The following is a 23297-nucleotide window of genomic DNA, read 5'->3' on the forward strand; positions in this document are numbered from 1 at the left end:
AGGGTTTGCAATGTTTTATGCATAATAAAATGAAATATTGTTTTTCCTAATCACAGAATTAATACTTCACTGCAATTGACCAGTACAAGTTAAAAATTAACTTCAAGAGACAAGCCATATTATTGTGTTCAACCAGAAAAAATAAGCCACCAGCACAGTAGAAAAAAGGTGGAGTTTACAGTGCAAAATCACCGAATCACCTTGCTGATGTCTGTTTAACCATGTAAGCAGTCTGATTATAGCACCTGATGCTGTTCCTGCCACAGTGAATGGCAAAACTCCTCTGTGATGTTGTAAAAGCAGTCAGTGATTTGGCTTGGGTGAATTACTTTGCTTCAAAAGAAATATTTGCAGGTCTAGACTGTAATAAGACTTCTCACAGCTGTTGACAGGCTCTGCGACTATGGCATGATCTCTGAGGCAAAGAATTAGATGAAAAATGTTGCAGATGGTTAGCTTTTAAGTTCTGGATGGCTTGGGATCCTTCCGGTCATTCAGGTTTATATGCTTAGGTCTAAACTGAGGCTTTCTGTGAAGTTTTCTAGGGATAACACATACTAATCTGTTCAGGAATATGGCTGGAATAGTCATAAGTAATCTCTGAATTCCCTCAAAAATTCCATATAGCTTTAGCTGAAGCAGATTTAGGCTTATGTTGATGGCTAATGTTTAAAAACTCTTTGTAGGAAGTGGAGAAGAGCTAATCTAGAACATATGCAGTTAACTTAGCTCCCCTCGTGCTTTACCCCCAAGATGTTATAGTTCCAGAATGTGAGAGGGAAAGTAAAATATTACTGTAAGTGGAAGATTGAGTGGTGGCACTATGTGGAAGGCTGAGGAACTGGAAAGCCGAGTTGTTTTTCCTCTGCTGTTCAGGGTAGGTAATGGCATAAATCTACTCCTCTCCAGAGTCCTGAGTATGGAGGATGGTAATAGGACAAGGGGAAACGGGTATAAACTGGAGAGAGGCAGATTTAGACTAGACATTAGGAAGAATTTCTTCACCATGAGAGTGGTGAGACACTGGAATGGGTTACTGATGGAAGTTATGGCTGCCCCACCCCTGGAGGTGTTCAGGGCCGGGTTGGATGGGCCTTGGGCAGCCTGATCCAGTGGGAGGTGTCCCTGCCCATGACAGGGGGGTTGAAACTGGATGATCTTTAAGTTCCCTTCCAACCCAAACTATTCTACGATTCTATGGTCCTGTGATTCTATGGAGGATGTTTGCAAGTATGCTTAAGTCAGGCTGAGTGTCTGAGTGTCTACTGGAGGTGTAGATGAAACGCGTGCTTAACTGCATGGTAGTAGAAGCATTATCTGAGCCCTATGTCTTTCAGCCAGCATGCCTTTATGTTTAATCCTCCCTCAGTTCCACATCATCCTCTGTGACAGAGCTGAATTTCAGTGGGGAAAGTAAATGAGTAGAAGCCATAAAGTGGAGACAACAGTGCTATTTCTGAAAGATGGGAATGAAGACACCAAGACTTTCATTACAGTCAGAGACAAAAGGACTGTCCAAAGAATGAGAACAGAGGTGCATAGTGTAGACCTTTTAGAACAGGGAGAAAGCTTTTGCTGTGTAAAAAGAAAAGGAATCAATGGAGTGATGGGACATGCTCCAAACAGTGAGGCAGAAAATGAGACTGTGAAAGCTAAGACCTCAGTGAGAGCTGTTAAGCGTAGCATACACTTAGGATGTGATTCTTGACCTCTTGCTACACTATTGTATATAGCACAGTTGTAATAATAGTGTTTAAAGAATGTGCTTTTTAAATGTTTGGGATTTTTTTCATAAACAACGACGGAACTTTTTGCTGTAAATAGAAAGATGTTGGATTGATACTTCACAGCAAGGGAAGGGTTAGTTCATCTTGAGTACAATCAGAGGGGACTGGCTCCCTGGAGTGAGCACAGGCATTATATTTTGAGCCTAGAACATCTGTACATTAATAATTAGTAAGGTTAGATGGAAAATTTTTATTGAACTCAACTGCAGTTGCTCAGAGGCGTGACTGACCTGTTTTTCTCTTGCTTTTCATACCTGCACAGAGACAATTGGCAGAAAGTGTTAAAACAAATAACTCTTATTTAATTTAATTGTGATGGGAAAATAAGACTAAACAAGTGCCATCCTACTGCAGGAGGGCAGTGGTGGAATGAAAATCTTAGAATCATTACATGGTTTGGATTGGAAGGGACCTTAAAGATCACCCAGTTCCAATCCCCCTGCCATGGCCAGGGATACCTCCCTCTGGCTCAGGCTGCCCAAGGCCCCATCCAACCTGGCCTTGAACACCTCCAGGGATGGGGCAGCCACAGCTTCCCTGGACAACCTGTGCCAGGGCCTCACCACTCTTGCTGTGAAGAATTTCTTACTAATATCTAATCTAAATCTCCCCTCTTTTAGCTTGAAACAGTTCCCCCACATCCTACCCCTGCACTCGCTGATAAAGAACCGCTCCCCAGCTTTCCTGTAAAGCTCCTTTTAAGCACTGGAGGCTGCTATAAGTTTTCCTTGGAGCCTTCTCTTCTCTAGGCTGAACAACTCAAACTGTCCCAGCCTGTCCTCACATGGGAGGTGCTCCAGCCCTCAGCTCATCTTCGTGGCCTCCTCTGGACAGCCTCTAACAGATCCATGTCTTTCCTGTGCTGAGGGCTCTAGAACTGAATGCAGATGAGGTCTCATGAGAGCAGAGTAGAGGGAGAGAATCACCTCCCTCGACCTGAGCTCTGAATCCATTCTCCGCCCAGCCTCATTGTCCTGACCCAGGACCTTGGTGCAGGACCTTGTGTTTGACCTTGGTGAGGTTTGCCCAGGCCCACCCTTCAAGTCTGTCAAGGTCCTTTTGGATGGCATCCCTTCCATCCTGCAAGTCAACTGCGCCACACAGCTTGGTGTCATTGGCAAACTTGCTGAGGGTACCCTCGATCCCACTGTCCATGTCTGCAACAAAGATATTAAACAACACTAGTCCCAATACCGACCCCTGTGGAATGCCACTTGTTGGTGGTCTCCACTTGGACATTGAGCTGTTGACTCCAGCTCTTGAAGAACCACTTGTTTTAATGTATTGATTTGCACAGAACAACTAAACCTTTCCAGTATATATCCAGGGACCTGCCTTGTTCTGTGAAATTGTTCTCTGCCCAAATGACTATAGTAGAGGTAAACTGAGGGATCAGAACTACCGGTACTTGTGCTTCTAGCTGTGTGTACTATTCAATGTACGTTTTCTCCTTCAGATTAGATAATACTAAACATTTTGCATATTTTATCGTAGTTTGCTAACCATGCAGTCGGTTTTGTGAGGCTTTGGAGTCATGGAAGAGTAGCCATGCATCAGTATAATAGCAAAACAAATGGAAATGAAGAGTTCTTTTGTTTCACTGAATATTGGATTGATTATTCAAATAGCATATAAACATTTTAAATAATAGTAAACACTTGGTAGTATAAGTGAGTGCAAAGCCTAGAATAATTGGAGTATTGAGGCTAACTGATCCAGAGGATGTGTCTTTCACAGCTTCCTGATTTTACAAAACAAGTTTTAGAAAATATTAAGTGCAATTTAGTTTGAAACTATGTAAACAGGGAGTTTGTAATTTAAATGTAATCCCTTCCTTTTCTAATAAATACTATATCACTTTGCAACCTTGGACAGGAATTTTGTGACTCCGTTCTTTTTCAAGATAATAATGGATAGTCTCAGATATGTGTACATCCCACTTGGTCGGGCAGTCCTTATCTGAGCACTTGTTGAACGTGTTGCAGTGAAATAACTAATTAACAGTGTATTCTGTAGAGAATTCTGTGCCACTTTTTAAGCAGGCCACAGAGTACATCTTCTGAGAAGCACGTATCCTATTTTCACAAGTGATTTCCAAAGGCACACAGGACAGGTCCTTCAGTGTTATTTATGATTTTAACATACACGTAGTCACATGGTGAAAAGCACCTCAATGAGATACATGCCTAGCTGCCATTTAAGAGTGTAGGTACCCCGCTTGCTGAGATTGTTCAGTGTCCACATCTTCACTGACTCTGAAAATGTTCTCCTGCCATCCTACCCAAGTGGCTTTTGAAGCTGAAACACAGATACCGGCCAAAAGTGTATCTATGCTGCACTATGAAGTAAGCCTGTGTCTGAGACGATCATAGGCAAAAGATTTAGGTTGTTTCAAATGCTCTGGTTATTACCATTTCTGGATCACTCAACAGAATCTTGACCATTTACCATGTGTGCATGCAAGGACAAGAATATTTTTTTAATGCTTATTGATAATATAAATCCAAGAAACATAGTTTTAGGTGTTCAGTGATTTTGCTGAATAGTCACGGATATATATAGGTATATATACCCATATATTGTCCAGCAGCAGTTAATGAAGAGCTAGTGGTCATTAGTTCTTGAAGGAAGCATAACCTTTTTTTGATACTGTTTCATGTTCACAGTGACCAGCAGTGTATGCTTCCAATATACTCATTCTGGGACGTGTTTTGTGGGTATACACTTGCCTATTATTAGGTCCTTTATTTGCAGGATTATTTTTTGTCCAAGGTGGTTAAGTGTGGTAAGATTGAGCCTCTCTGTTGAAATTGCCTTTGAAGTCATATAGGTTATTTTCTGAGTTATTCCCTGTAAAGCCCATCTTTCTAAAAGCCCATGGTATTTCTAAACCATCAGTTATCAGAGCAGTAAATTAGACAAACTTTACTTGTGCCTAATTTTTGCTTGTTACATTTCTGGGGGGGGGGGGGGTTGATGATAGACCAAAATTACATTATGCCTTCCTGTGCAAATTCCATTTGTGGAACATGAAAATGAATGGACTGGCACCATGGGAGGTTGGAATGCAATCCATTGGAAAAATGCCTTGGAAGGGGGAGTGCTTTGGTCACAAACTATCCTGGATGCTGTAGAAAAGTCTGAATCTGAAGCCCTACCTTTGCTGATGTGTGGAGCCAGCTCTGAGAACGGTGTCCCTCTCCTTTCTCCCCTAACTGAGCACACTGACAGCTGGACGAATGAAGCCAGAGTTAAACTTTTGTATCACATTCCTGTCTCCATTTAGCAAATATTTATGCTGAAATGTTCGCACATCTCTATATAATCCAGCCTAATATTTCATCTGAGCTGCCTTCCTGAACTAAATCAGGAGTAGCATATTCAGTAGTTGGCCGCAGATGCTTAGATTTGGATGGGAGTGCCCATCTGAGGTTACTGGCTACAGCTCCTGTATTTAGAAGTTGCCAAATATAGAGCAGCAGCCAAAACACTTTGTGTATTAGCGGAGAAGGGATGGCTAATGCTAAAATTCTTAATGATTTTTTCTGTAAGAGACCTCTAAATTTCAAATAGGATTAAAAGGTTGAATAATAAAAGCAAGGCATTGTTTCCCCTTAATCCCTTTCTTCAATAGCAGGTAAAGGCCTAGGAATTTCCTTACTAGCAATGGTTAGTCTCTCCTTGGTAGGTTATTCGAGCCTGTTGTGTGTCACCACCCCGCAGAATAAACCAGGTCTTTTTGATACACAGAACATAATGCTGCAAGAATTAATGGTGTTAAGTCACTGAGAGCGAGCCCTGACCCGGCACATCCTCTTTCTGCCACTCCAACTGGGTGAAATGTTTTGAAAGGTGACCTGTTACCCGCAAGCTGTGTGCTGGGTCAGGTGTTGTCTATTGATGTCACGCTAATTCTCTGCTAGCTTCGTAAATGGTCATCCTGTGGCCCCAGGGCAGGAAGAATCAGTTTGAAGCAAAGTAGAGGATATATTCTATGCTCTGGTCAATGCAGTAGAACTATGCTTGCATGTTCTACGCCAATTCAGACCAAATCTGTATTGCCAAGTGGTGTGGGAGGGATACAGACCTGCTTTAAATTAATGAGGGCTTGCAGTTAATGAATACATCATTGTTATGAAGCGAAGCACTTGTATAGAAAAAATAAAGGTAAATGTGATGTATAAAAGCTCTGTGCTAACAGCCATTGACAAAAAGAGGCAGAAATAGCCAACTGTGAGTAAAAAGAAGCACACATGCAAACTGTGAGTATGGATCCATAAATTATCATTTATATATGTGTATTATCATAAAAACTCATTTAAATTTCAGGATATTTTTAAAATCGGTACTCACCCTTTGATTGCTATTTTTTTTTTTTGATGTTCAGAATAAATAAAAGGAAATTAACTCACGAGTTGAGACATGAGACACATTCCAGCTGCAAGGGCAATTAAAATGCTGGATACCAAAGGGTGAGATGTTGATGAAGAGAGACTTTGAAAGGCTGATAGCATCTGTTAATGAAAATTCTCAGAGGCAAAAGATTTGTTTGCTCAGGTAGTCTGAGAAACAAAGTGTAGATAAAGGTTAGGGAGAGGAATAAATATTTTTCTAAAATGATTGACTGAAGGTCAGGTAGAAAGAATAATTTTATGATGTTTGAGGACAATTCAACCAGCACAATTTTTTTCCGAGACATTTATCTGAGGTGAATCCAGGGGATTTTTTGTGATGAATATGTATTTCAATTCATAGTCTGATTACCATAATCTCCTGTGATTGTTTCTTCAAAGGAATAATATTTATCTTTTTTGGACTCAGCAGTTCCAGACATGTTTTTAAGAGACGGCAGTCAGCAATGCTCTTACACACTCATTCTAAAACCTCTCTCCCTATATATATGTATCACATATAACTTGTTTTATCAATAATTGTAAGTTTGCAGCATACATGGAAATTACCTTTTTAGCTCTACAGATGAAGGCAGTGATATGTGAGACCAAGTTTTAGCTATTTTCAATATCCTCTGCTGTTGGTAAGTGGATAATTTTCCCTTTTCCAGAACATTTATTGCCCACAACAGTATATATGCACTGATGTTACCTTCTGACTAAAATAGTTATTTAAGCTTGAAAAAATAATTAATTTTTATTTCCTTTCTTAGATGATAATTCCAAACCATACTTTCCTTTTTTTACTTTATTGTAATTCTATCATGATTGTGCAACTTTACCAGGAATAATAAATAATGCTTTCCTACAGTATCCCAGTTCACTGGGGGCAAAGTTGCTTTCAATTTGCTGTAGCAAATAAGATAAGAAAATATATTCTGAGATATCATGCTAAAGTTTTTACTGTATCATTGCATAGGTTAGCATGTTTGTAGGCACTGTAGGAATCTTTAAAAGTATATGTTCGACTATGTTACAGCTTGAAATAAAAATAAATCTAGATATGATCAGGACAACCTGAATTTGAAAATTGACTCTATTACTAATTCTCTGACAGGTCAGAGCATATTTTTATCCTATGTCACATTTATGACTTAGGTATTTCATATAGGAATGCTGACAGTAAAATGTGTTAATTTGCTTTAAGCATGTTTCACATAGTTGTTAACATTATTAATGTTTTTGTAGCATTTTCTGAAAGCCGAATAATGCAAAAAGATCTCATGTGAAGTGCTGTGCTCTGTGTTAAGTGTAGACCACACTGTCCCTGTGAGGGACAGGCCCACACATGGGGTACTTCTGAAACAATGAAACTGGGCTAAAATGTGTCTTTAAGGCACAGATAAGTCAGGAGTTTTGCAGACTTGTTGAAGTGAGGAAATCCATATAGCCCTATCAGTGCCAGTGGGAAAACCAGCGTTAGCGTTACGTGCAGGAGCAGACCTTTTGTTTCTGAAATAAAGACCACGTTCACTGCTCCGCCAGCTACAGTCAAGCCCCGACAACAGTAGTTCGAGAGCTTGGCACATCGCTGAGCAGCAGCACACTGCTGCATTATTTATCAGGTGGCTTTTCATTTTCTGTGTTTCTCCAGGTCATACGATAGGCCAAATATATCTCTTCGAATCCAATATTGTCACCGAAAGATGATTTAAGTTCTCCATGTCTTGCAACATCTGCGCATGCTTTGATTTGGGCTTTTGTAGGTTTTCCCTTTGAGAACTGGCTTCACGTGGAATGTGCTACTGTTGTTTTGCAGACAAGTTACGTTTTCTTTTCCAGCTTGATAACTGCAAATTCTGTGATTCCTAATTAGAATCATTTTGCTGAGTTAAATATGTAAACACAATTATATATGTATTTCTAAGGTGCAGTAATTAGCCTCATCAGTTGAGTGCTAGTCAACATGCTGGGATTTTTGTTCTCTTTTATTTTTTCAGTTGCAGGTAGAGGTTGTGAGTATACTTACATGATGATGCCTTATGCAACTTCGTTCTTCTATGTGTTTTCTTCCATTGATTTCCACATATGTTGCAAACAGAAAAATTACACAGCATTTCTCTCTCTTGACTAGGAAGAGAACCTAAGAGAATGTGTCTGAAGTTAAAGACAGGGTAAGACCAAAGCATCTCACTTACAGCATCTGACATGGAGAGGGTTATGGCTGAAATATTTTCTATCCAAGGTGGCTACATCTGGATTCTTTGGTTACCAATGCACAGAAGTAATGAAAGATCCCAGCTCTGATGCTCTGAAGGAGGTGGTTGGTAATTCCGCGTATCTTGGTTTCTTTTTCTTTACCCAAAGAAACTTCTATTATGATTATATCACTCAAAGGGTCTTCAGCTGAAAGCTGATCTGTTGCAGGCAGCAGGGCTTGGTGTGGACTCGTTCTAGCTTCCTCAATGCATGAGGCAGTAAGTAAGGCTGCGAAACAGTATGGTAATGGGATAGAAGTCATCGAAGTTGAATAGAAGGCAAAGAAGCTACTGCAGAAGGCTGCATCTAGGCAAGGCTACGATGCTGTACTAAGGTTATGGTGTTAGCCTCTCAGCACCAGGAGGATGCAGGACTGTACTTGCCAAATGGTTTATTTTGAATTTGTTGATGTTACTTCGAGTGTGTCTTGCTGGACAGTCAGGAAAATGGGTGTTAGTCAGGAATATCATTGTAATTGAACTCTCTAGATTTGCTTTTCACTGTATGTATAATAGTACTATCCTTACTGCATAGTTTTAGATTTTCAACTCTGCTGGACAAAAAAAGCCCCGTCCTCATTGAAGAACTTCGCAAATGAAATCTCTTTGTACTTAAGCAGTTTGTTTTTATTTTTTTTTTATTCTGATCTCCTAAAGCTTGGAAGTTAATTAGCTTTAATGCTAATGTAGTTTTATAGTTTTTCCATTTGTGTGTAAAAAAGTTTTCCTTTGGGGGGGCTCTCCACTATTCCTAGGCCCATGTTTCCCAGATCTCAGCATCCTCTGGTGAAAGAATGCTCTCACTACTAATTCTTAGTAATAAGTACGCAGACCATAACCTACAGCCTATGCCCATTGGCCAACACAGTGCTCTTCACCTTCTGTCACTTCTCAAAATACATTAGTCATTTCTCTGATTTTCTGTGCTAGTTCTTCTGCCTTTTCGGCACAATTGTTTACCTATTATATTTTCTTCAAGCATAGTGCACTCTGGTTTTAAGGTTTTGTTATCCATCTGCATCCAGAAGCTATAATCATTCAATTATTATTCCCTTGGAAATTATTTAATAAAGATTTGCGTAACAAATCTGAAACTATCAGAACAGAGCTCTTCTGATAGACTTTGCATCATATTGTGTTGAGGTATACCTGTCCTGCACCGGAATACTTACAGACATCATTGTGAAAGTCATTTGAATAAGTGCCCTTACAGAAGTGACAGCATTGCTAACAGCATCTTTATGCCTGTCCTTGGTTGTTGTACTCTCTGAGCCTTTACTACATTACTCTTGTTTTACGCTGGGGCAGCTTCATTCAAAAACATGGGAGTTGCACTGATGCAAGGTTGTTATGAAAGAAAAGATCAAGGTGAAATGCATTCAGAAAGAGCCATTTAAAAAAAAAATCAAAATTAAAAAAAAAACAACGAAGACATTTACTTGCATCCAGCAGATCTCATCTCAGTTCCTGCATGTTTAGCTGTATCCCATCCCGAGCAAATGTGGACCAGATGGTTTCTGTAAATTCTCCTTTAGAGCCAGGCCAAGTTCACATTCACTCAACCAAGCTGACATATCTATTGGATTATGGATAATCCAATAGACGGTTGGAGGACGCCTGGGATTAAGTGATCATGAGATGATAGGGTTTTCAGTTCTAGGTGGGATTAAGAAGGGGGTTAGCAAAGCAGTCACATTAAACTTCCAGAGGGCAGACTTTGGCCTGTTCAGAAGGTTGATTAGCAAAGTCCCGTGGGAAACAGTCCTTCAGGGCAAGGGAGCCCATGAGGGTTGGGCGCTCTTAAAAAATGAAATCCTATCAGCTCAAGAGCAGGCCATCCCTGTGTTCCGGAAAAGGAGCCGGCGGGGGGAAAAGCCAGCTTGGTGGAGCAGGGTGATCTCAAGATGCGTCAATAAGAAAAAGAAGCTCTATGTGCTCTGGAGGAAAGGACAGGCATCTTGGGTGGACTACAGGGACGAAGTGAGATCGTGCAGGGAAAAAATCAGGAGGGCCAAGGCCCAACTAGAATTAAAACTCGCTAAGTCTGTGAAAGACAACAAAAAGTCTTTCTACAAGTACATTAACAGGAAAAGGAGGACGAGGGAGAATATCCAGTCTCTAGTGGATGCAGAAGGAATAACAGTGACAGGGGATAAGGACAAGGCTGAGGTACTTAATGCCTTCTTCGCCTCAGTCTTTAATAGCAAAGGAAGTTGTTCCTTCTGTTTACAAATCCAAGAATTAGAGGGGCAGAATGAGGCTCCCGTGATCCAAGAGGAGGCGGTTAGAGACTTGCTTGCCCAGCTAGACGTCCACAAGTCTATGGGGCCGGATGGGATCCACCCAAGAGTATTGAAGGAACTGGCGGATGTCCTTTCCAAACCCCTATCCATCATCTTCCAGAGGTCCTGGCTGACTGGGGAAGTTCCACTAGACTGGAGGCTGGCTGATGTTGTGCCCATATACAAGAAGGGTTGCAGAGAGGATCCGGGGAACTACAGGCCTGTCAGTCTCACCTCAGTGCCAGGGAAAGTCATGGAACAGGTAATCTTGAGTGCTATCATGAAGCACACGCAAGAGAACCGGGTGATCAGGCCCAGTCAACATGGGTTTACAAAAGGCAGATCTTGCCAAACTAACCTGATCACCTTCTATGACAAAATCACTCAACTACTGGATGGGGGAAAGGCTGTGGATGTAGTCTTCTTGGACTTCAGTAAAGCCTTTGACACAGTTTCTCACAGCATTCTGCTTCAGAAACTGTCAGCCTCTGGCCTGGACAGGCGCACACTCTCCTGGGTTGAAAACTGGTTGGATGGCCGGGCCCAGAGAGTGGTGGTCAATGGAGTTAACTCCAGCTGGAGGCCAGTCACAAGTGGAGTTCCTCAGGGCTCAGTACTGGGTCCAGCTCTGTTCAATGTCTTTATCAATGACCTGGATGAAGGCATTGAGTGCACCCTCAGCAAGTTTGCAGATGACACTAAGCTGGGAGGAAGTGTCGACCTGCTAGAGGGTAGGGAGGCTCTGCAAAGGGATCTGAACAGGCTGGACTGCTGGGCCAAGACCAATGGGATGAGGTTTAACAAGACCAAATGCCGGGTCCTGCACTTGGGGCACAACAACCCTATGCAGCGCTACAGACTGGGGGAAGAATGGCTGGAGAGCTGCACAGAAGAGAAGGACCTGGGGGTGCTGGTTGACAGCCGACTGAACATGAGCCAGCAGTGTGCCCAGGTGGCCAAGAAGGCCAATGGCATCTTGGCTTGTATCAGAAATGGGGTCACCAGCAGGTCCAGGGAGGTTATTCTCCCTCTGTACTCGGCACTGGTGAGACCGCACCTCGAATACTGTGTTCAGTTCTGGGCCCCTCACCACAAGAAGGATGTTGAGGCTCTGGAGCGTGTCCAGAGAAGAGCAACAAAGCTGGTGAGGGGGCTGGAGAACAAGTCTTATGAGGAGCGGCTGAGAGAGCTGGGGTTGTTTAGCCTTGAGAAGAGGAGGCTGAGGGGAGACCTTATTACTCTCTACAACTACCTGAAAGGAGGTTGTGGAGAGGAGGGAGCTGGCCTCTTCTCCCAAGTGACAGGGGACAGGACTAGAGGGAATGGCCTGAAGCTCCGTCAGGGGAGGTTCAGGTTGGATATCAGAAAAAAATTCTTCACAGTAAGAGTCATTGGGTACTGGAACAGGCTGCCCAGGGAGGTGGTCGAGTCGCCTTCCCTGGAGGTGTTTAAGGAACGGGTGGATGAAGTACTTAAGGACATGGTTTAGGGAGTGTTAGGAACGGTTGGACTCGATGATCCAATGGGTCCTTTCCAACCTTGTGATTCTGTGATTCTGTGATATCTATTTGTGTAGATTTCTCTGGGTTTGGATGACAGGTTGCAATAATGTAATATATGTATAGGGGAAACTAGACCTTTACTGAATTGAAAAAGCAGAAGAAAAAAAATAATGTTACTGTGTTTGCTGCTTGGTACAGAAGGTTGTCTGCTACTGGAATAGGAAAGTTTGACATTTTATGTGCTGGTTACCAGATAGAAGTAATCAGGTCAAAAAGAGGTGGAATGCAGTTATTCTGCTTTTATTTAATAATTTTAACTTACATGTGTTGGACTGAAAGAACACCCCAACGTACTAGTCCTTTGCTGCATCTCTTACTGGTGACTGATTTAGTAGCTTGTTCCTTGCTTCTTCCTCTGCTCTAAAGTTGTTAAGCAGACATAAGTTATGCAAAGCATACCTGCCTTTCTGACATGTTTGGGGTTTGAATGATGGGGAGTGTTTTGGGTTGGCTCCTTGTTTTTCACTCGTGCCTAACACATGGATCTGTTTGCTTTTAAATTAGTGCTAAGCTCAGAGCCAAACACAGAGAATATCCAAGTATATCTCAACTTAAGAGACCTCTGGTACATTTGAAACATAAGCTGGCATCATAGAATTTGTCTTAGGGAAGCACTTGCCATGATGGCTGACTTTCTGGTGAGTTCATTATGCCCTTGTCAAACACAACTCCACACGTAAATTCCTGAAGTTCACTCACGGGCCAGAATCTTAGTCCTTCATATCGTGTCCCAGATACATAATACAAAACACGAGTATTCGGATCAGAGCTAATGTTCATTCAGCTGATGCGAACATACTGCCTGCCAGGAAAATGTACCCCTCAAAGATCTGTGGTGCTCAGCAAGATAAAAGGAAGAGGGACTGCAAGGAAATGCTCTTTCATTTCTAATAGGAGGCTAAGGTCCAATTCTTACCAGGAACATCCCGGGGAAGAGTGATTTACCTAAGCGGCTAATTCTTTTTCAGTAAGTACTTTGGCGCCAATTGTGAGGGCTCATGTGGTGCAACAGATGTTCCAGTGTGGTCATTTACTGATGGCGCATTAATGATTGCTGTTACTTAAACAAGTTCGGTGATGTAGTACATAGAATTTCATCTGGCTGAGCAAACTGCTCCAATGAATTTTGCTTATATGTAGATGAGGAAAAAGCTGTGAGCTTTCATAGGTGCAAAAGAGAGAAATGTCCTCTTCACCTGTGTTGTAGGGTCAGTTGAGAGACGCTTGTATCAAAGGGATGATCTGAGAGAATGAGATACAGGCTTTGGTTCCCTGGCAGAAGTGTGAAGACACCACGTGAATTTGTGTATGAGTCCAGCTGCAGGGAGGACTGCCTGGAATGTAATTCTCTTCTGGCTTTTAAAGTACAGAGAGAGAGCATTGCAACAAATAATGTTTTCCCTTCTTTGAGGGAAATTTGTATTGAATATTTTCTTTGCAACCTTCTGTCAGCAAAATTCAAACTATTTGCTTCAGGTCACTAAGTAGTAAGCTGGACACTTATTTTGAGTTTTATTACTATAGTTGCCTCCAGCACAATCATTTTGCAGACTGTTTAAATGAGGGTTAACTCTTTTAAATCATCGATATTTTAAGAATAAGTCAGACATATACACATTTTAATATTAAAGTGAGGATTGTCTAAGCTTTTAGTAGGTGCAGATCAGATTGACTTGAGTGATTGCTTTCAAAGATCACAGGAACAGCCCCCCCCCCCCCCCCAGTACACGGCAAAAATGAACCACAGTGTACTGGAGGTCTGTTACATCACCTGGCAAACGTGGGCATCGCCATCGTGTCACCAGACAGACACCTTTGTAAATCAGTAATGGCAACATGTTAATAACATAGAGCAGTGGAGGGCTGTGGCACCATCAGATGAGCCTGCCTCAGACGTAGTGCTTCCAGAAAAAAGCATGTCTTCCATCCTGCTGCTTTTTCACACCAAAGGCATGAGTAAGGAAAAAGAGATTGAAGGATCAGATTGGGGTGTGAATGAATTTTTCCTGTTGTCTGTGTTTGTGTTGATGACTAGAATGAACAACATCTGAATTTTAATAATGGTATTCTGAACTTGTTCTGAGGAGATCTCATTGCTGTCATCTTCTAGGAAGATGTCAGTTTTTCTTGTCTTGTCTAATTTTTTTTGGCTTTATCAATTGAAGTAGTATAAACCGGCAATGGTATTAATGAAAGCCTTTCCTGTGCGATTTCTTCACAGACCTGGGGTGAATTATCAATTGTTTAGTCTTTTGGGACTGATCTGATGCAGACCATAGGAAAGCTACAAAATAGAGGTAGTTGCCGTGGCTGGCTGGTTTCCTTTAGGGTGAATGAAATGAGGAGCACCCATGAGAGTTCAGCACCTCCAGGGCGCTCAGGGGCAAACATCTCGTGTGAATTTACTGGCAATTACGGAATGGCAAAGCTCTGTGTACAAGTCTGGTCAATGACATGCACAAAATAGGGAAGATAGTTTCCGCATTCATTACTCGAGCAGTACCACTGAACTGTCACAGCTTGTGTTGTTATGCTAAGGAGAAAGAAAAGTTCACATTTGAAGATAAAATGGTCCTTTTATTTAAATGATCGCGCCGCTTATATAAGAGCTCTCTTAATGATAAAGTACAGCTGGAGCCTGGAACATGTTGTTTACAGAACTATCACGTAATGGGTAGCAATGTAAAATGCAGTAAATGGCTGTGAAGGCAGTAGGCATGGAGAGAAATGGGAGACTGGGAACAGCAGATGCGTGTTTGCAAAGCTGCGAGTGTGCTGCCTCCCTGAAAGCAGGAGGTTTGAGCCGTGTGTTTGTAAAGCAAGGGGAGTGGGTTGTGTAAAGGTCGTCAGAGGACTGGCTTAACGAACCATCGCAGGAGGGGCAAATGTACTTCTCAAAGTAAGGATGGGAGAGGACCCAAGAGAGGGGAGCTGACACACCACAGACAGTGACCACAGGAAGGATTTCAAGAGCTGGCAAGGGCAGAGGGGACTGTGGCTATAAAGACTTAGTGTGACAAGGAGGAAAAGAAGGTAGAGAAGATAATGATGAAGCTTTGGAACTTTTTCACACTAAGGTTACAGTAATTGTATTTTCATGCATAGAATAAAGTAACCTTGCTTTTCTCTTTCTTGAAATGGTAACCGCTGACTAACACACACACACACGCAAAAGTGCGCGCACACACACGCCAACGTGCAACTGCACAAAACTATGAAAATTGCCCAGCTCTCTTCTGAGATACACAGGGTTTGAGAAGGCGAGCTCTGACTCAAACAGCATCAACTGAGACCGGGTGCATGGCAGTTAACGAATGGATCGACTCTCCAGGGGGTTCATTTTCACTTATCGCCTTGAGACAATTTGTAAGTTTTGCGTATGTTATTAGCAAAAAAATAGAGCTTTTTTAAAAATTGTTACATTTTTTATAATGTGTTTCATAATTTTGTTCAGTTTGGAGTGGCTAAAAATGGATGGAGGGACTGTTTTCTGTTGTTTACAGCAAGCTCAGGGTTCAAACTTGGACATTACATGAATGATGGGACAAAGTTGGAAATATTCATTACTTACTGGAATCATTAAAAGCACATCTTTATACACAAAGCATCTGTAATCCCCATTAATGGTATTTATGTTCCCCCATCAAAATTCCTTGTTTGCAGCCAACCAAATATCTTAGGCTTAGATCTTTCTCCTGTGTGTAGTGGAATCACAGTGCTGTCACAGATATCACAGTATTTTTGCAAAATACAATGTTAAGGAAGACCGAGTTCATTGTACTATACATATGTAAATGCCTCCCTTTCAGTGGTCTCAGGGGAAAGAAGATGCCAGAAAGAATTCCCATCCAGCGTACGTACTAATTGCCACCACCTTTCATGGGATAGTAAAGTGCATTCATACAAAGCAAATTATTAAGAATCAAGGAGGCTGCACAGGGAAAGTGAGGGCATTTGAGTGAGACGTAAAGTCACATGGTGAATTATAATAATCTAAGTGCTATCTAGAAAATCACTCTTTCCTTGTTTGTGTCTGTAGTGAGGTAATGATGCAGCTCCTCTGGCTTCAGCCAGCCACTGTAGATTTACAACAGGCTACGGAAGATCAGGCTACAGCACAAATTCTTTGTTATCAGTATGCCTTTACTATGATAGCTGAGTTCAGAATAGCTATGGGTATAATCCGAAACAGTGAATATGTTTCTCTGTAGCTGAAACTCCTTTCAGTTTCAGAAGCGTAGGGTACTGCTTATTACTGAGTATAACTGATTGATTGTTGATCTTGTATGTTTGTGTTTGGATGTGTGAAGACATTCTGAGCTTCTCAAATCTGGCTGTGGATAAGAAATCCACAGCATGACTGAATGAGTGGACTGAAAGTTTTGCAAATAAATTATCTGGACAGAAGCAGCTCTTTTGGATGCTTTGTACAGAGAAACTCCGCTGGAAACCAGTGTATCTGCTTGGAGTAGATGACCTCTGCCTTTGACTGGCATCCATACCGATTCAAAACTATCAGAACTATGCAAAAATTTTAATTTCCTGAATCAAAACAGGTAGATCACCAAATTCCCAGCTGCATAGATATAATAAAGGGATGCAAATCAGTATCTGGTGGCTCCTACATAGCATGACTTGAAGGAGATTAGTGTTCACAGTTCCAGCACCTTTCACTTAGGGACTTGACCAGAGTTCTGTCTGCTGCACAGACACGGCTGTTCACACGAGGTGTAATGCTGTTTGCTTGCATGATTTGTCACTGTGCAGTCCTTGGTCATTCTATACTGCTGCTCTTCTCTGTTGAGGCTGCTAAATGAATTTGTATTATCTTAACAAAAGCATTGAAAGTGTGGTTAATGCTGCTAGACTCCGTATTTAGAAAAATGTTTTTAAATCAAAGTAAATATCACTAAAGTATTCTCCTGTGGTTCATGGCTCCAATAACAAGTACGATGCCTCAATTTTCATTCTTGTGCAGTGCTTGGTTCTTTGCCACTTAATGACCCATTGCAGCACTCTACACCAGCAAATTACCCCTTCTGTCCGGCTCTCCAAGCTGATGGGCTTTTGCCCAAGTAATGGCTGCAGGCTCCTATTCTCAGCTGGCACAGACCCCAGCATGACCATAAACATCCCTGAGAGGATCATAATATGATATATTGGACAGATTCTGATACATCTCGCAGTAATATACCGCCGAGCAATTCTGCTGAAGTCAGTGACTTTGGCAGTGGCATAGCTCAAAGAAGAAACTGGTCCCTACACTGTTGCTTTATTAAGTAATAAAACACTTACAGGCTGTTGGCTAGTCTATGTCCTTTTAGGTGATGCAGGTTTCTGTGCACCCCTGGTCAAACATTCAAAATAGTTTTTATTTTTGTTTTGTTTTTAAACGTTTGCATTGTCTCTTCCCCCTACAGGATTCTCTATTCTTCAGGCAATTATGGAAGCGGCAGTACAGAACAACTGGCAAGTGACAGCCAGATCCGTAGGAAGCATAAAGGATGTTCAAGAGTTCAGAAGAATTATAGAGGAGATGGACAGGCGGCAAGAAAAAAGATATTTAATTGACTGTGAAGTAGACAGAATCAACACCATTTTGGAACAGGTAATATGCTTTACAGAAATTGTGATCTCTCTGTGAGAGATGTCATTAACATTAATGTTTATTTCTAGAAATTAATTAACTATCCATTGAGATGTGAGTCCCAACAACTGGCTGATTACCTAGTAAAATGAAAATGCCTCGGTGATGCTCATATTTGGTGGCAGCACTTACAAGTAACCTACCAGGAAATGTCTCTGTGATACTTTTTCCCAAATGTTAATAATGAATTATTTTTAAGTAGGTTAAGAACCTAAAACCTCAGCTGCCAGTGTAACATTAGTGGCATCAGGGCTACTTGTAGGGATTGCAAGACAGGTGCGATTTGTTAAGTGGAACATGAAACAAGAAATAAAAAGCCAGTGAAGTAGTTTTGAATCATCTTAGAGCATTCTTAAATGGAAGTATTGCTAATGAAAATTTCAGCTGGTAGAGCAAGCGGCTCACTACCACTTTTTGGGTTGTAAATCTCTTCCCTCTGTACAGCTGATGCTGTTGACAGGCTTAAATTGTGGGCAGTAGAGCCTAAACATCTTCATTGGAGAAGACACACTTCTGGGTGACTGTTCTGCTATTACCTGGCCTTCCCAATGTTTGCTTTCCCCCAGAGGAATGGCCATACCCCCTGGCCATCCCAGGGTGCTCCTCAGAGTTCCTGCACCACTGGATGTACTGTGCAATGTGCTTGAGAGGTTTAGTAACAGATACACATTGCAGGGAGTAAAAGCAGGATAGATCCCTCCTACCTGGGCAAAGCTATTGTTGGTATGGAACCAAATCCATGCTGATTGTTTATTCATAGGCATGTGGGAATTCACTCACATTAAGACAGAAAAACGCGCTGATAATTGCCACTTCATAAATTTAACTGTGTGTTTATGGGTCAAAAGGAACATTTAAATCTCAAGAAGTGTTAGCATGTCTCTTAGAAATGTTGCATTGTAATCTAGTAGCCAACTGACCTCACTGCCATAAATCCCAGGAGATGCAAAAGCTATATTCGCTGAGTTCCTTCTCAAAACATTCAGCTCCTGTCAAGAATTGAGGTGTATGACTGAGGGTCAGTTGCTATGGTCAGGGTCAGGTCCTGTAGCTGCTGGTTTCGGAGGGTAACAGGAAGGAAAGATATGCTCAGAGAATGTAACACAAGCCGATGCTGATCCATAGCTCTCACAGCTAGTGTGGTTGCGATACTAATACATAGCATAGCATTTTACACTGTATTTTTAGTCAGTGTGGTGGATGCTCTCTAGAGAAATTCATGCAGCAAAGTGTAAGAAATTTCTTTTTTTTCTTCCATTTGCTCATGTTGTTGCTAAAGATGCAGAACATCACAGCCATCTCCTGAAAATAATGCCTGAGAGCACTCCTGAGCCGAGCCTAAGTAGCTCTTTGGGCCCACTCTCAGCTGGGCGACAGGCCTTTTGTTTGATCTCTCTAACTCCATTTACATTTTGTTTTCTCTTTTTCTTATATTGTGCAAGTAAGAGAAGAAAAGAATGAAACCACTCCAGTGCCTAAAATGAAAGCTAAATACCAAGTAAACCACATAGCAAAAATCTGGTGAGCTCTTCTTCTGCAGGCATTCTAAATTCAAATCTAGGGAACTTGTAATTTTATTAAATGTTTGATTCAGCTTTCTATCCATGTGATTAGCATCTCTGTAACTAAAGATTTGCTACTGGGGCCTCCAGGTTTCCCAAAACTCTACAGTACACTATATAGTAGTCATGCTTTTGCATAATTAGAGCCTTTCTGTTGTCATTATTGTGTTGCATACAGCCCATCATGTACTGTTAAGTGACTCTTTATTATCAGTTGAACGCTATCACTCCTCTGTTTTGCAACCAAATGCTGCAGACATTTTCACAAAATCAGTATGTCATATGTCACCCTGTTGATGTAATAAGACTATTTCTACTTAATTTCATTGAAGTCACTCATGAGCAAAATTATTTGAATTTACAGTATCAAAAGTGGATTTAGAACTTTTTGTTTAGGAAACCAAGCAAACTAAACATACCTTCTGAGGTAAATATTCTAGTACTAACCATGTCTTTTAGCAGTCTAGCAAGAGGAGCCTGGGTATGCAGTACTTCTTAATGAGTATAATTCCATTTATTTTACTAGGACCAGTCACTCGACAAGGGATTGCCCAAGCAAATGCCAGGCTGGTGCCTGTGACGCTAAAAATAACTTTCAACAACAATTTCCAGAGTTATTTTTCTTTATCTTATACTGAAAAGCAATAACTTAAGTTTCTGCAGGAAAAGTTAGTAATGGTAGACCCCAGACTGATGGCTGAAAAATTATTTGGTTTAGGCTTTTCCTTCCATCTCCTCTGCTTACCTTGTTATCTTTTCATAAAGTAGTTAAAAATTTCACAGATATGTATGGTTCTTAAATCCATCTAGCCAGTTTGCGCAAGGGAGTGGTGAGTTGTCTTCTTTTTAGCCAACTGTGTTTGCTGATAGCATACCATTGAGGGGAAAGATAACTCTGGATTTGCATATTTCAAATCTAGCATTTTATTGCAGTTTAGAAAGTCAAATTGGTGCTTTTTGTGGAGTTTGTTCAGCTGCTGCCTGCACAACTGTAGGTGGCTTTGAAAAGCTTTTTCCCAGTGAGAGCAAAGGGAAGCCAAGACTCTCAACCTTTTGTGGCAGAATACTGATGGACAAACTCTGTCCCACAGAGGGCTGGCTTAGGCTGCCTTAGCACAGCTGCCTTTCCGTCCCTCTCCCTTTTTTTGGCCTCCTTAGGAGTCTTCAAAGGTCAAACCTCCCATAACCTTCTGGAAGCGAAGCCTCCCTCCAGAGAGGGGAATTTACTGTGGTCGCTGTGGGGATGTGTGGCACCTGCCATTTAATTTTCTTAGGGACAACAGAAGCATTTGCCAGTGAGCCTTGGATTTCAAAAGCTTAAGTAAGACTTATTCAAGAACAAAAGTCATATCAGAAGTAAACAGACTGTAAACTACTAAACAGTCTACACACGTGCGGAGTTTGCTATCAGACTTTTGGGCTCTTGGCCAGGCCATTCGGCAAGCTTGTCAGTTCTGTGCTCCAGAAACCACATATCATGGCTTTGTGTTAGCACTTGGATTAAATAAGAGTGACTTCTCCTGTGTCAGGCTGGTCAGTGTGTGCAGTTGTCTTGATTTGATGCTTTTTTCAACCACTGCAAAACAGAGTATACCTCTCTTCCAGAAGTATAGGCGTATCTGAAGGCAATTACGCACCTAAGGGTTTTCTTCATAGACTTCAAGTCCTGTTGGAATATTCTGTAGCTTCCTCCAGCAACGTACAGACATGTGAGTCAGTGACCTTGAGTATTCCATATGCTTTTAGCATCTGGCATATCTGTATGCACCTATGGTTTGCAAGATCTGAAACCTTGAAGCAGTTCTCCTCTCAGAACTGGCTGGTACCCAGGAAAGGATCTCTCGCAGCTGTCTCACACTGGTGTGTAAATGTAAAGTTGGGGAAAGAGGACACCTCAGCTCCTGCTCTACTTGAGTAACCTTTTCTTTTTGCCACATTTCACTCTGCAGCATATCTAGTTTCATTCTTTTTCCAGAGAATCTTGTGATGGGGCCACATATTGTGTCCTAGAGGTGGATACCCTGCCCAGCTCACCTCTGGCCCTGTCTCCTCTTCAGCTGCAGAGTAAGGGGAAGCAGAGAGATTAATAGTCAATCTGTAAGTTACCGTCTGTTTGTTCACTTGCCCTATAGTTCTGTAGCCACTGAGCATGTGGATCCTTGCACAACAAAACTATATTCAATTTAATCATCTAGTGGCCTCTCAAGCATACAGATAGCAACATTTATGTCAGGCAAAATTCATACGCTCCCCACGTATTGTCCCTTGATGCTAAAGTATTCCAGTATTCCTTCACAAATAGATAGAATTTTTTTTCCTCGTGAACAGAACATTTTCTTCTGAGAACTAACAGTAAGCTTTAGCCTGTTCAACCGTGTGTTTAGAGACATGTTTTTGAGTTAAGAAATAGGTTTTTCTTATTCCCAAGATAACAAGCTGTATTTCAGACTAGAGTGGCTTTATGTCCATTTAGAAGAAAATCTCCTGAGGGAAAATAAGGAGAAAGAAAATCCATTCAGGATCAAAAATGGTGAAACTTTACAAAAGACCTGTTTATTCCAGAGACTGTGCTTTTGTCCAAAAGATGCTATCTCAAAACATAGTCATAGAGGTTAGGCTGCAAAGCAACTTCTTTATTGAGTGGAGGCATCTCACAAAGCAGAAGCAATATTACGGTAGAGAATGCAGCCCCCCAAATTTCACAATGACATTCAGACTGTCAAAGACTTGGAGTAAAGCGTCTGTAGGATTAAGAAGAGTAATGTGATTGACTGAACTCTGTCAAGTGCAAGCACTGAATATGACTTGACCTTTGATTTTGAGATTAGGAATATGGTCAGCAGGTTTTCAGTACAGCTGCATCCCTCTGCAAAGATGTGAGAGGAGTGTGCTGACCACACAACAGCTTCCACATTTGGGGTGTCGTAAGAATAAACACAAAACTGCAGTGTTTGGTTGACCAATAGTCACCAAAAACAAAAATAAGGAAAAACGTAAGTGGAGAAAATCAACATCACTTTCATGTAATCTTCCTGGTTTATGTGTTACATAAAAGGATATTATGGGGTGGGTTTGCTTGTGTTCTCTGCAGCAATTAACAGTATAATTGCCTATAAACACAGTGGGACGCTTGAAGGAGGAGCAGAGCTATGAGTGGCTTCAGCTTCTGCTTTGCTTATGAACCCCCGTGTTGCGGTGTCCTCTGAAGGTACAGCCTCCACCACTGACTATGTCCCTGCCATGTTCTCCAGGGCTCAGTGCCACAGCTGTGTCACAGCCCGATTCTGTCCTCCCTGTGGAGCTGTGCAGAGCAGAGGAGGGGCTTCAAGCTGAAGCTCTGAGAGAGTATTGGGTGTGTACAGTGTTGTGTAACATCTCTCAGAAACTGGTACAGTTCATTTTTTCCATTTCCAGTGAACTAGAAACTTAAAATTTAGGACATTTCATTAAGTGCCCGTGAGTATTATTCAAACCAGGATCTAAAGCAGAATGAAGGGTCACTACTTTCCCTTCACATCTAGAGAGTTTCAGCAGCTCACAGGTCCATATGGGCCTGTGAGGAGGAAAGGGGAGTTACTTAGGTCCATCATCCTCAGGACCGTAACTAGCAGAAGGTGAGTTAAAAATAGGCATAAGTCAAAAGTTACAGCGGTATCTGCCTTAAAGGGGCTGCCCCCGTCAGCAGTAAAACTAATAAAGGGCTGGAGACAGGTTGCTAAAGGAGAGAGAAGTAATATTTTGGGTTAATCTGCCCCACATATAATACATTTCACACATACCTGAGAAGAAAATTTCTAGCTTCTACATA

The 23297-nt window shown here is 41.6% G+C and overlaps 1 protein-coding gene across 7 annotated transcripts in view; it reads left to right on the forward strand.

Moving 5' to 3' along the window:
- The window catches only part of GRIA3 (glutamate ionotropic receptor AMPA type subunit 3), a 155246-nt gene that overhangs the window by 52981 nt on the left and 78968 nt on the right, over positions 1-23297 (forward strand). For all 7 annotated transcript variants that reach the window (XR_008451393.1, XM_009571388.2, XM_009571389.2 and 4 more), the window contains exon 4: positions 17701-17888. Coding sequence is in view for 6 of the 7 variants with exons in the window: in XM_009571388.2 (XP_009569683.1) it covers positions 17701-17888 (188 nt within the window). In the remaining variant the exon portion in view is untranslated. The remainder of the gene's footprint in view (positions 1-17700; positions 17889-23297) is intronic.

This window comes from Cuculus canorus, chromosome 10 (assembly GCF_017976375.1).
Source record: "Cuculus canorus isolate bCucCan1 chromosome 10, bCucCan1.pri, whole genome shotgun sequence".
NCBI lineage: Eukaryota > Metazoa > Chordata > Aves > Cuculiformes > Cuculidae > Cuculus > Cuculus canorus.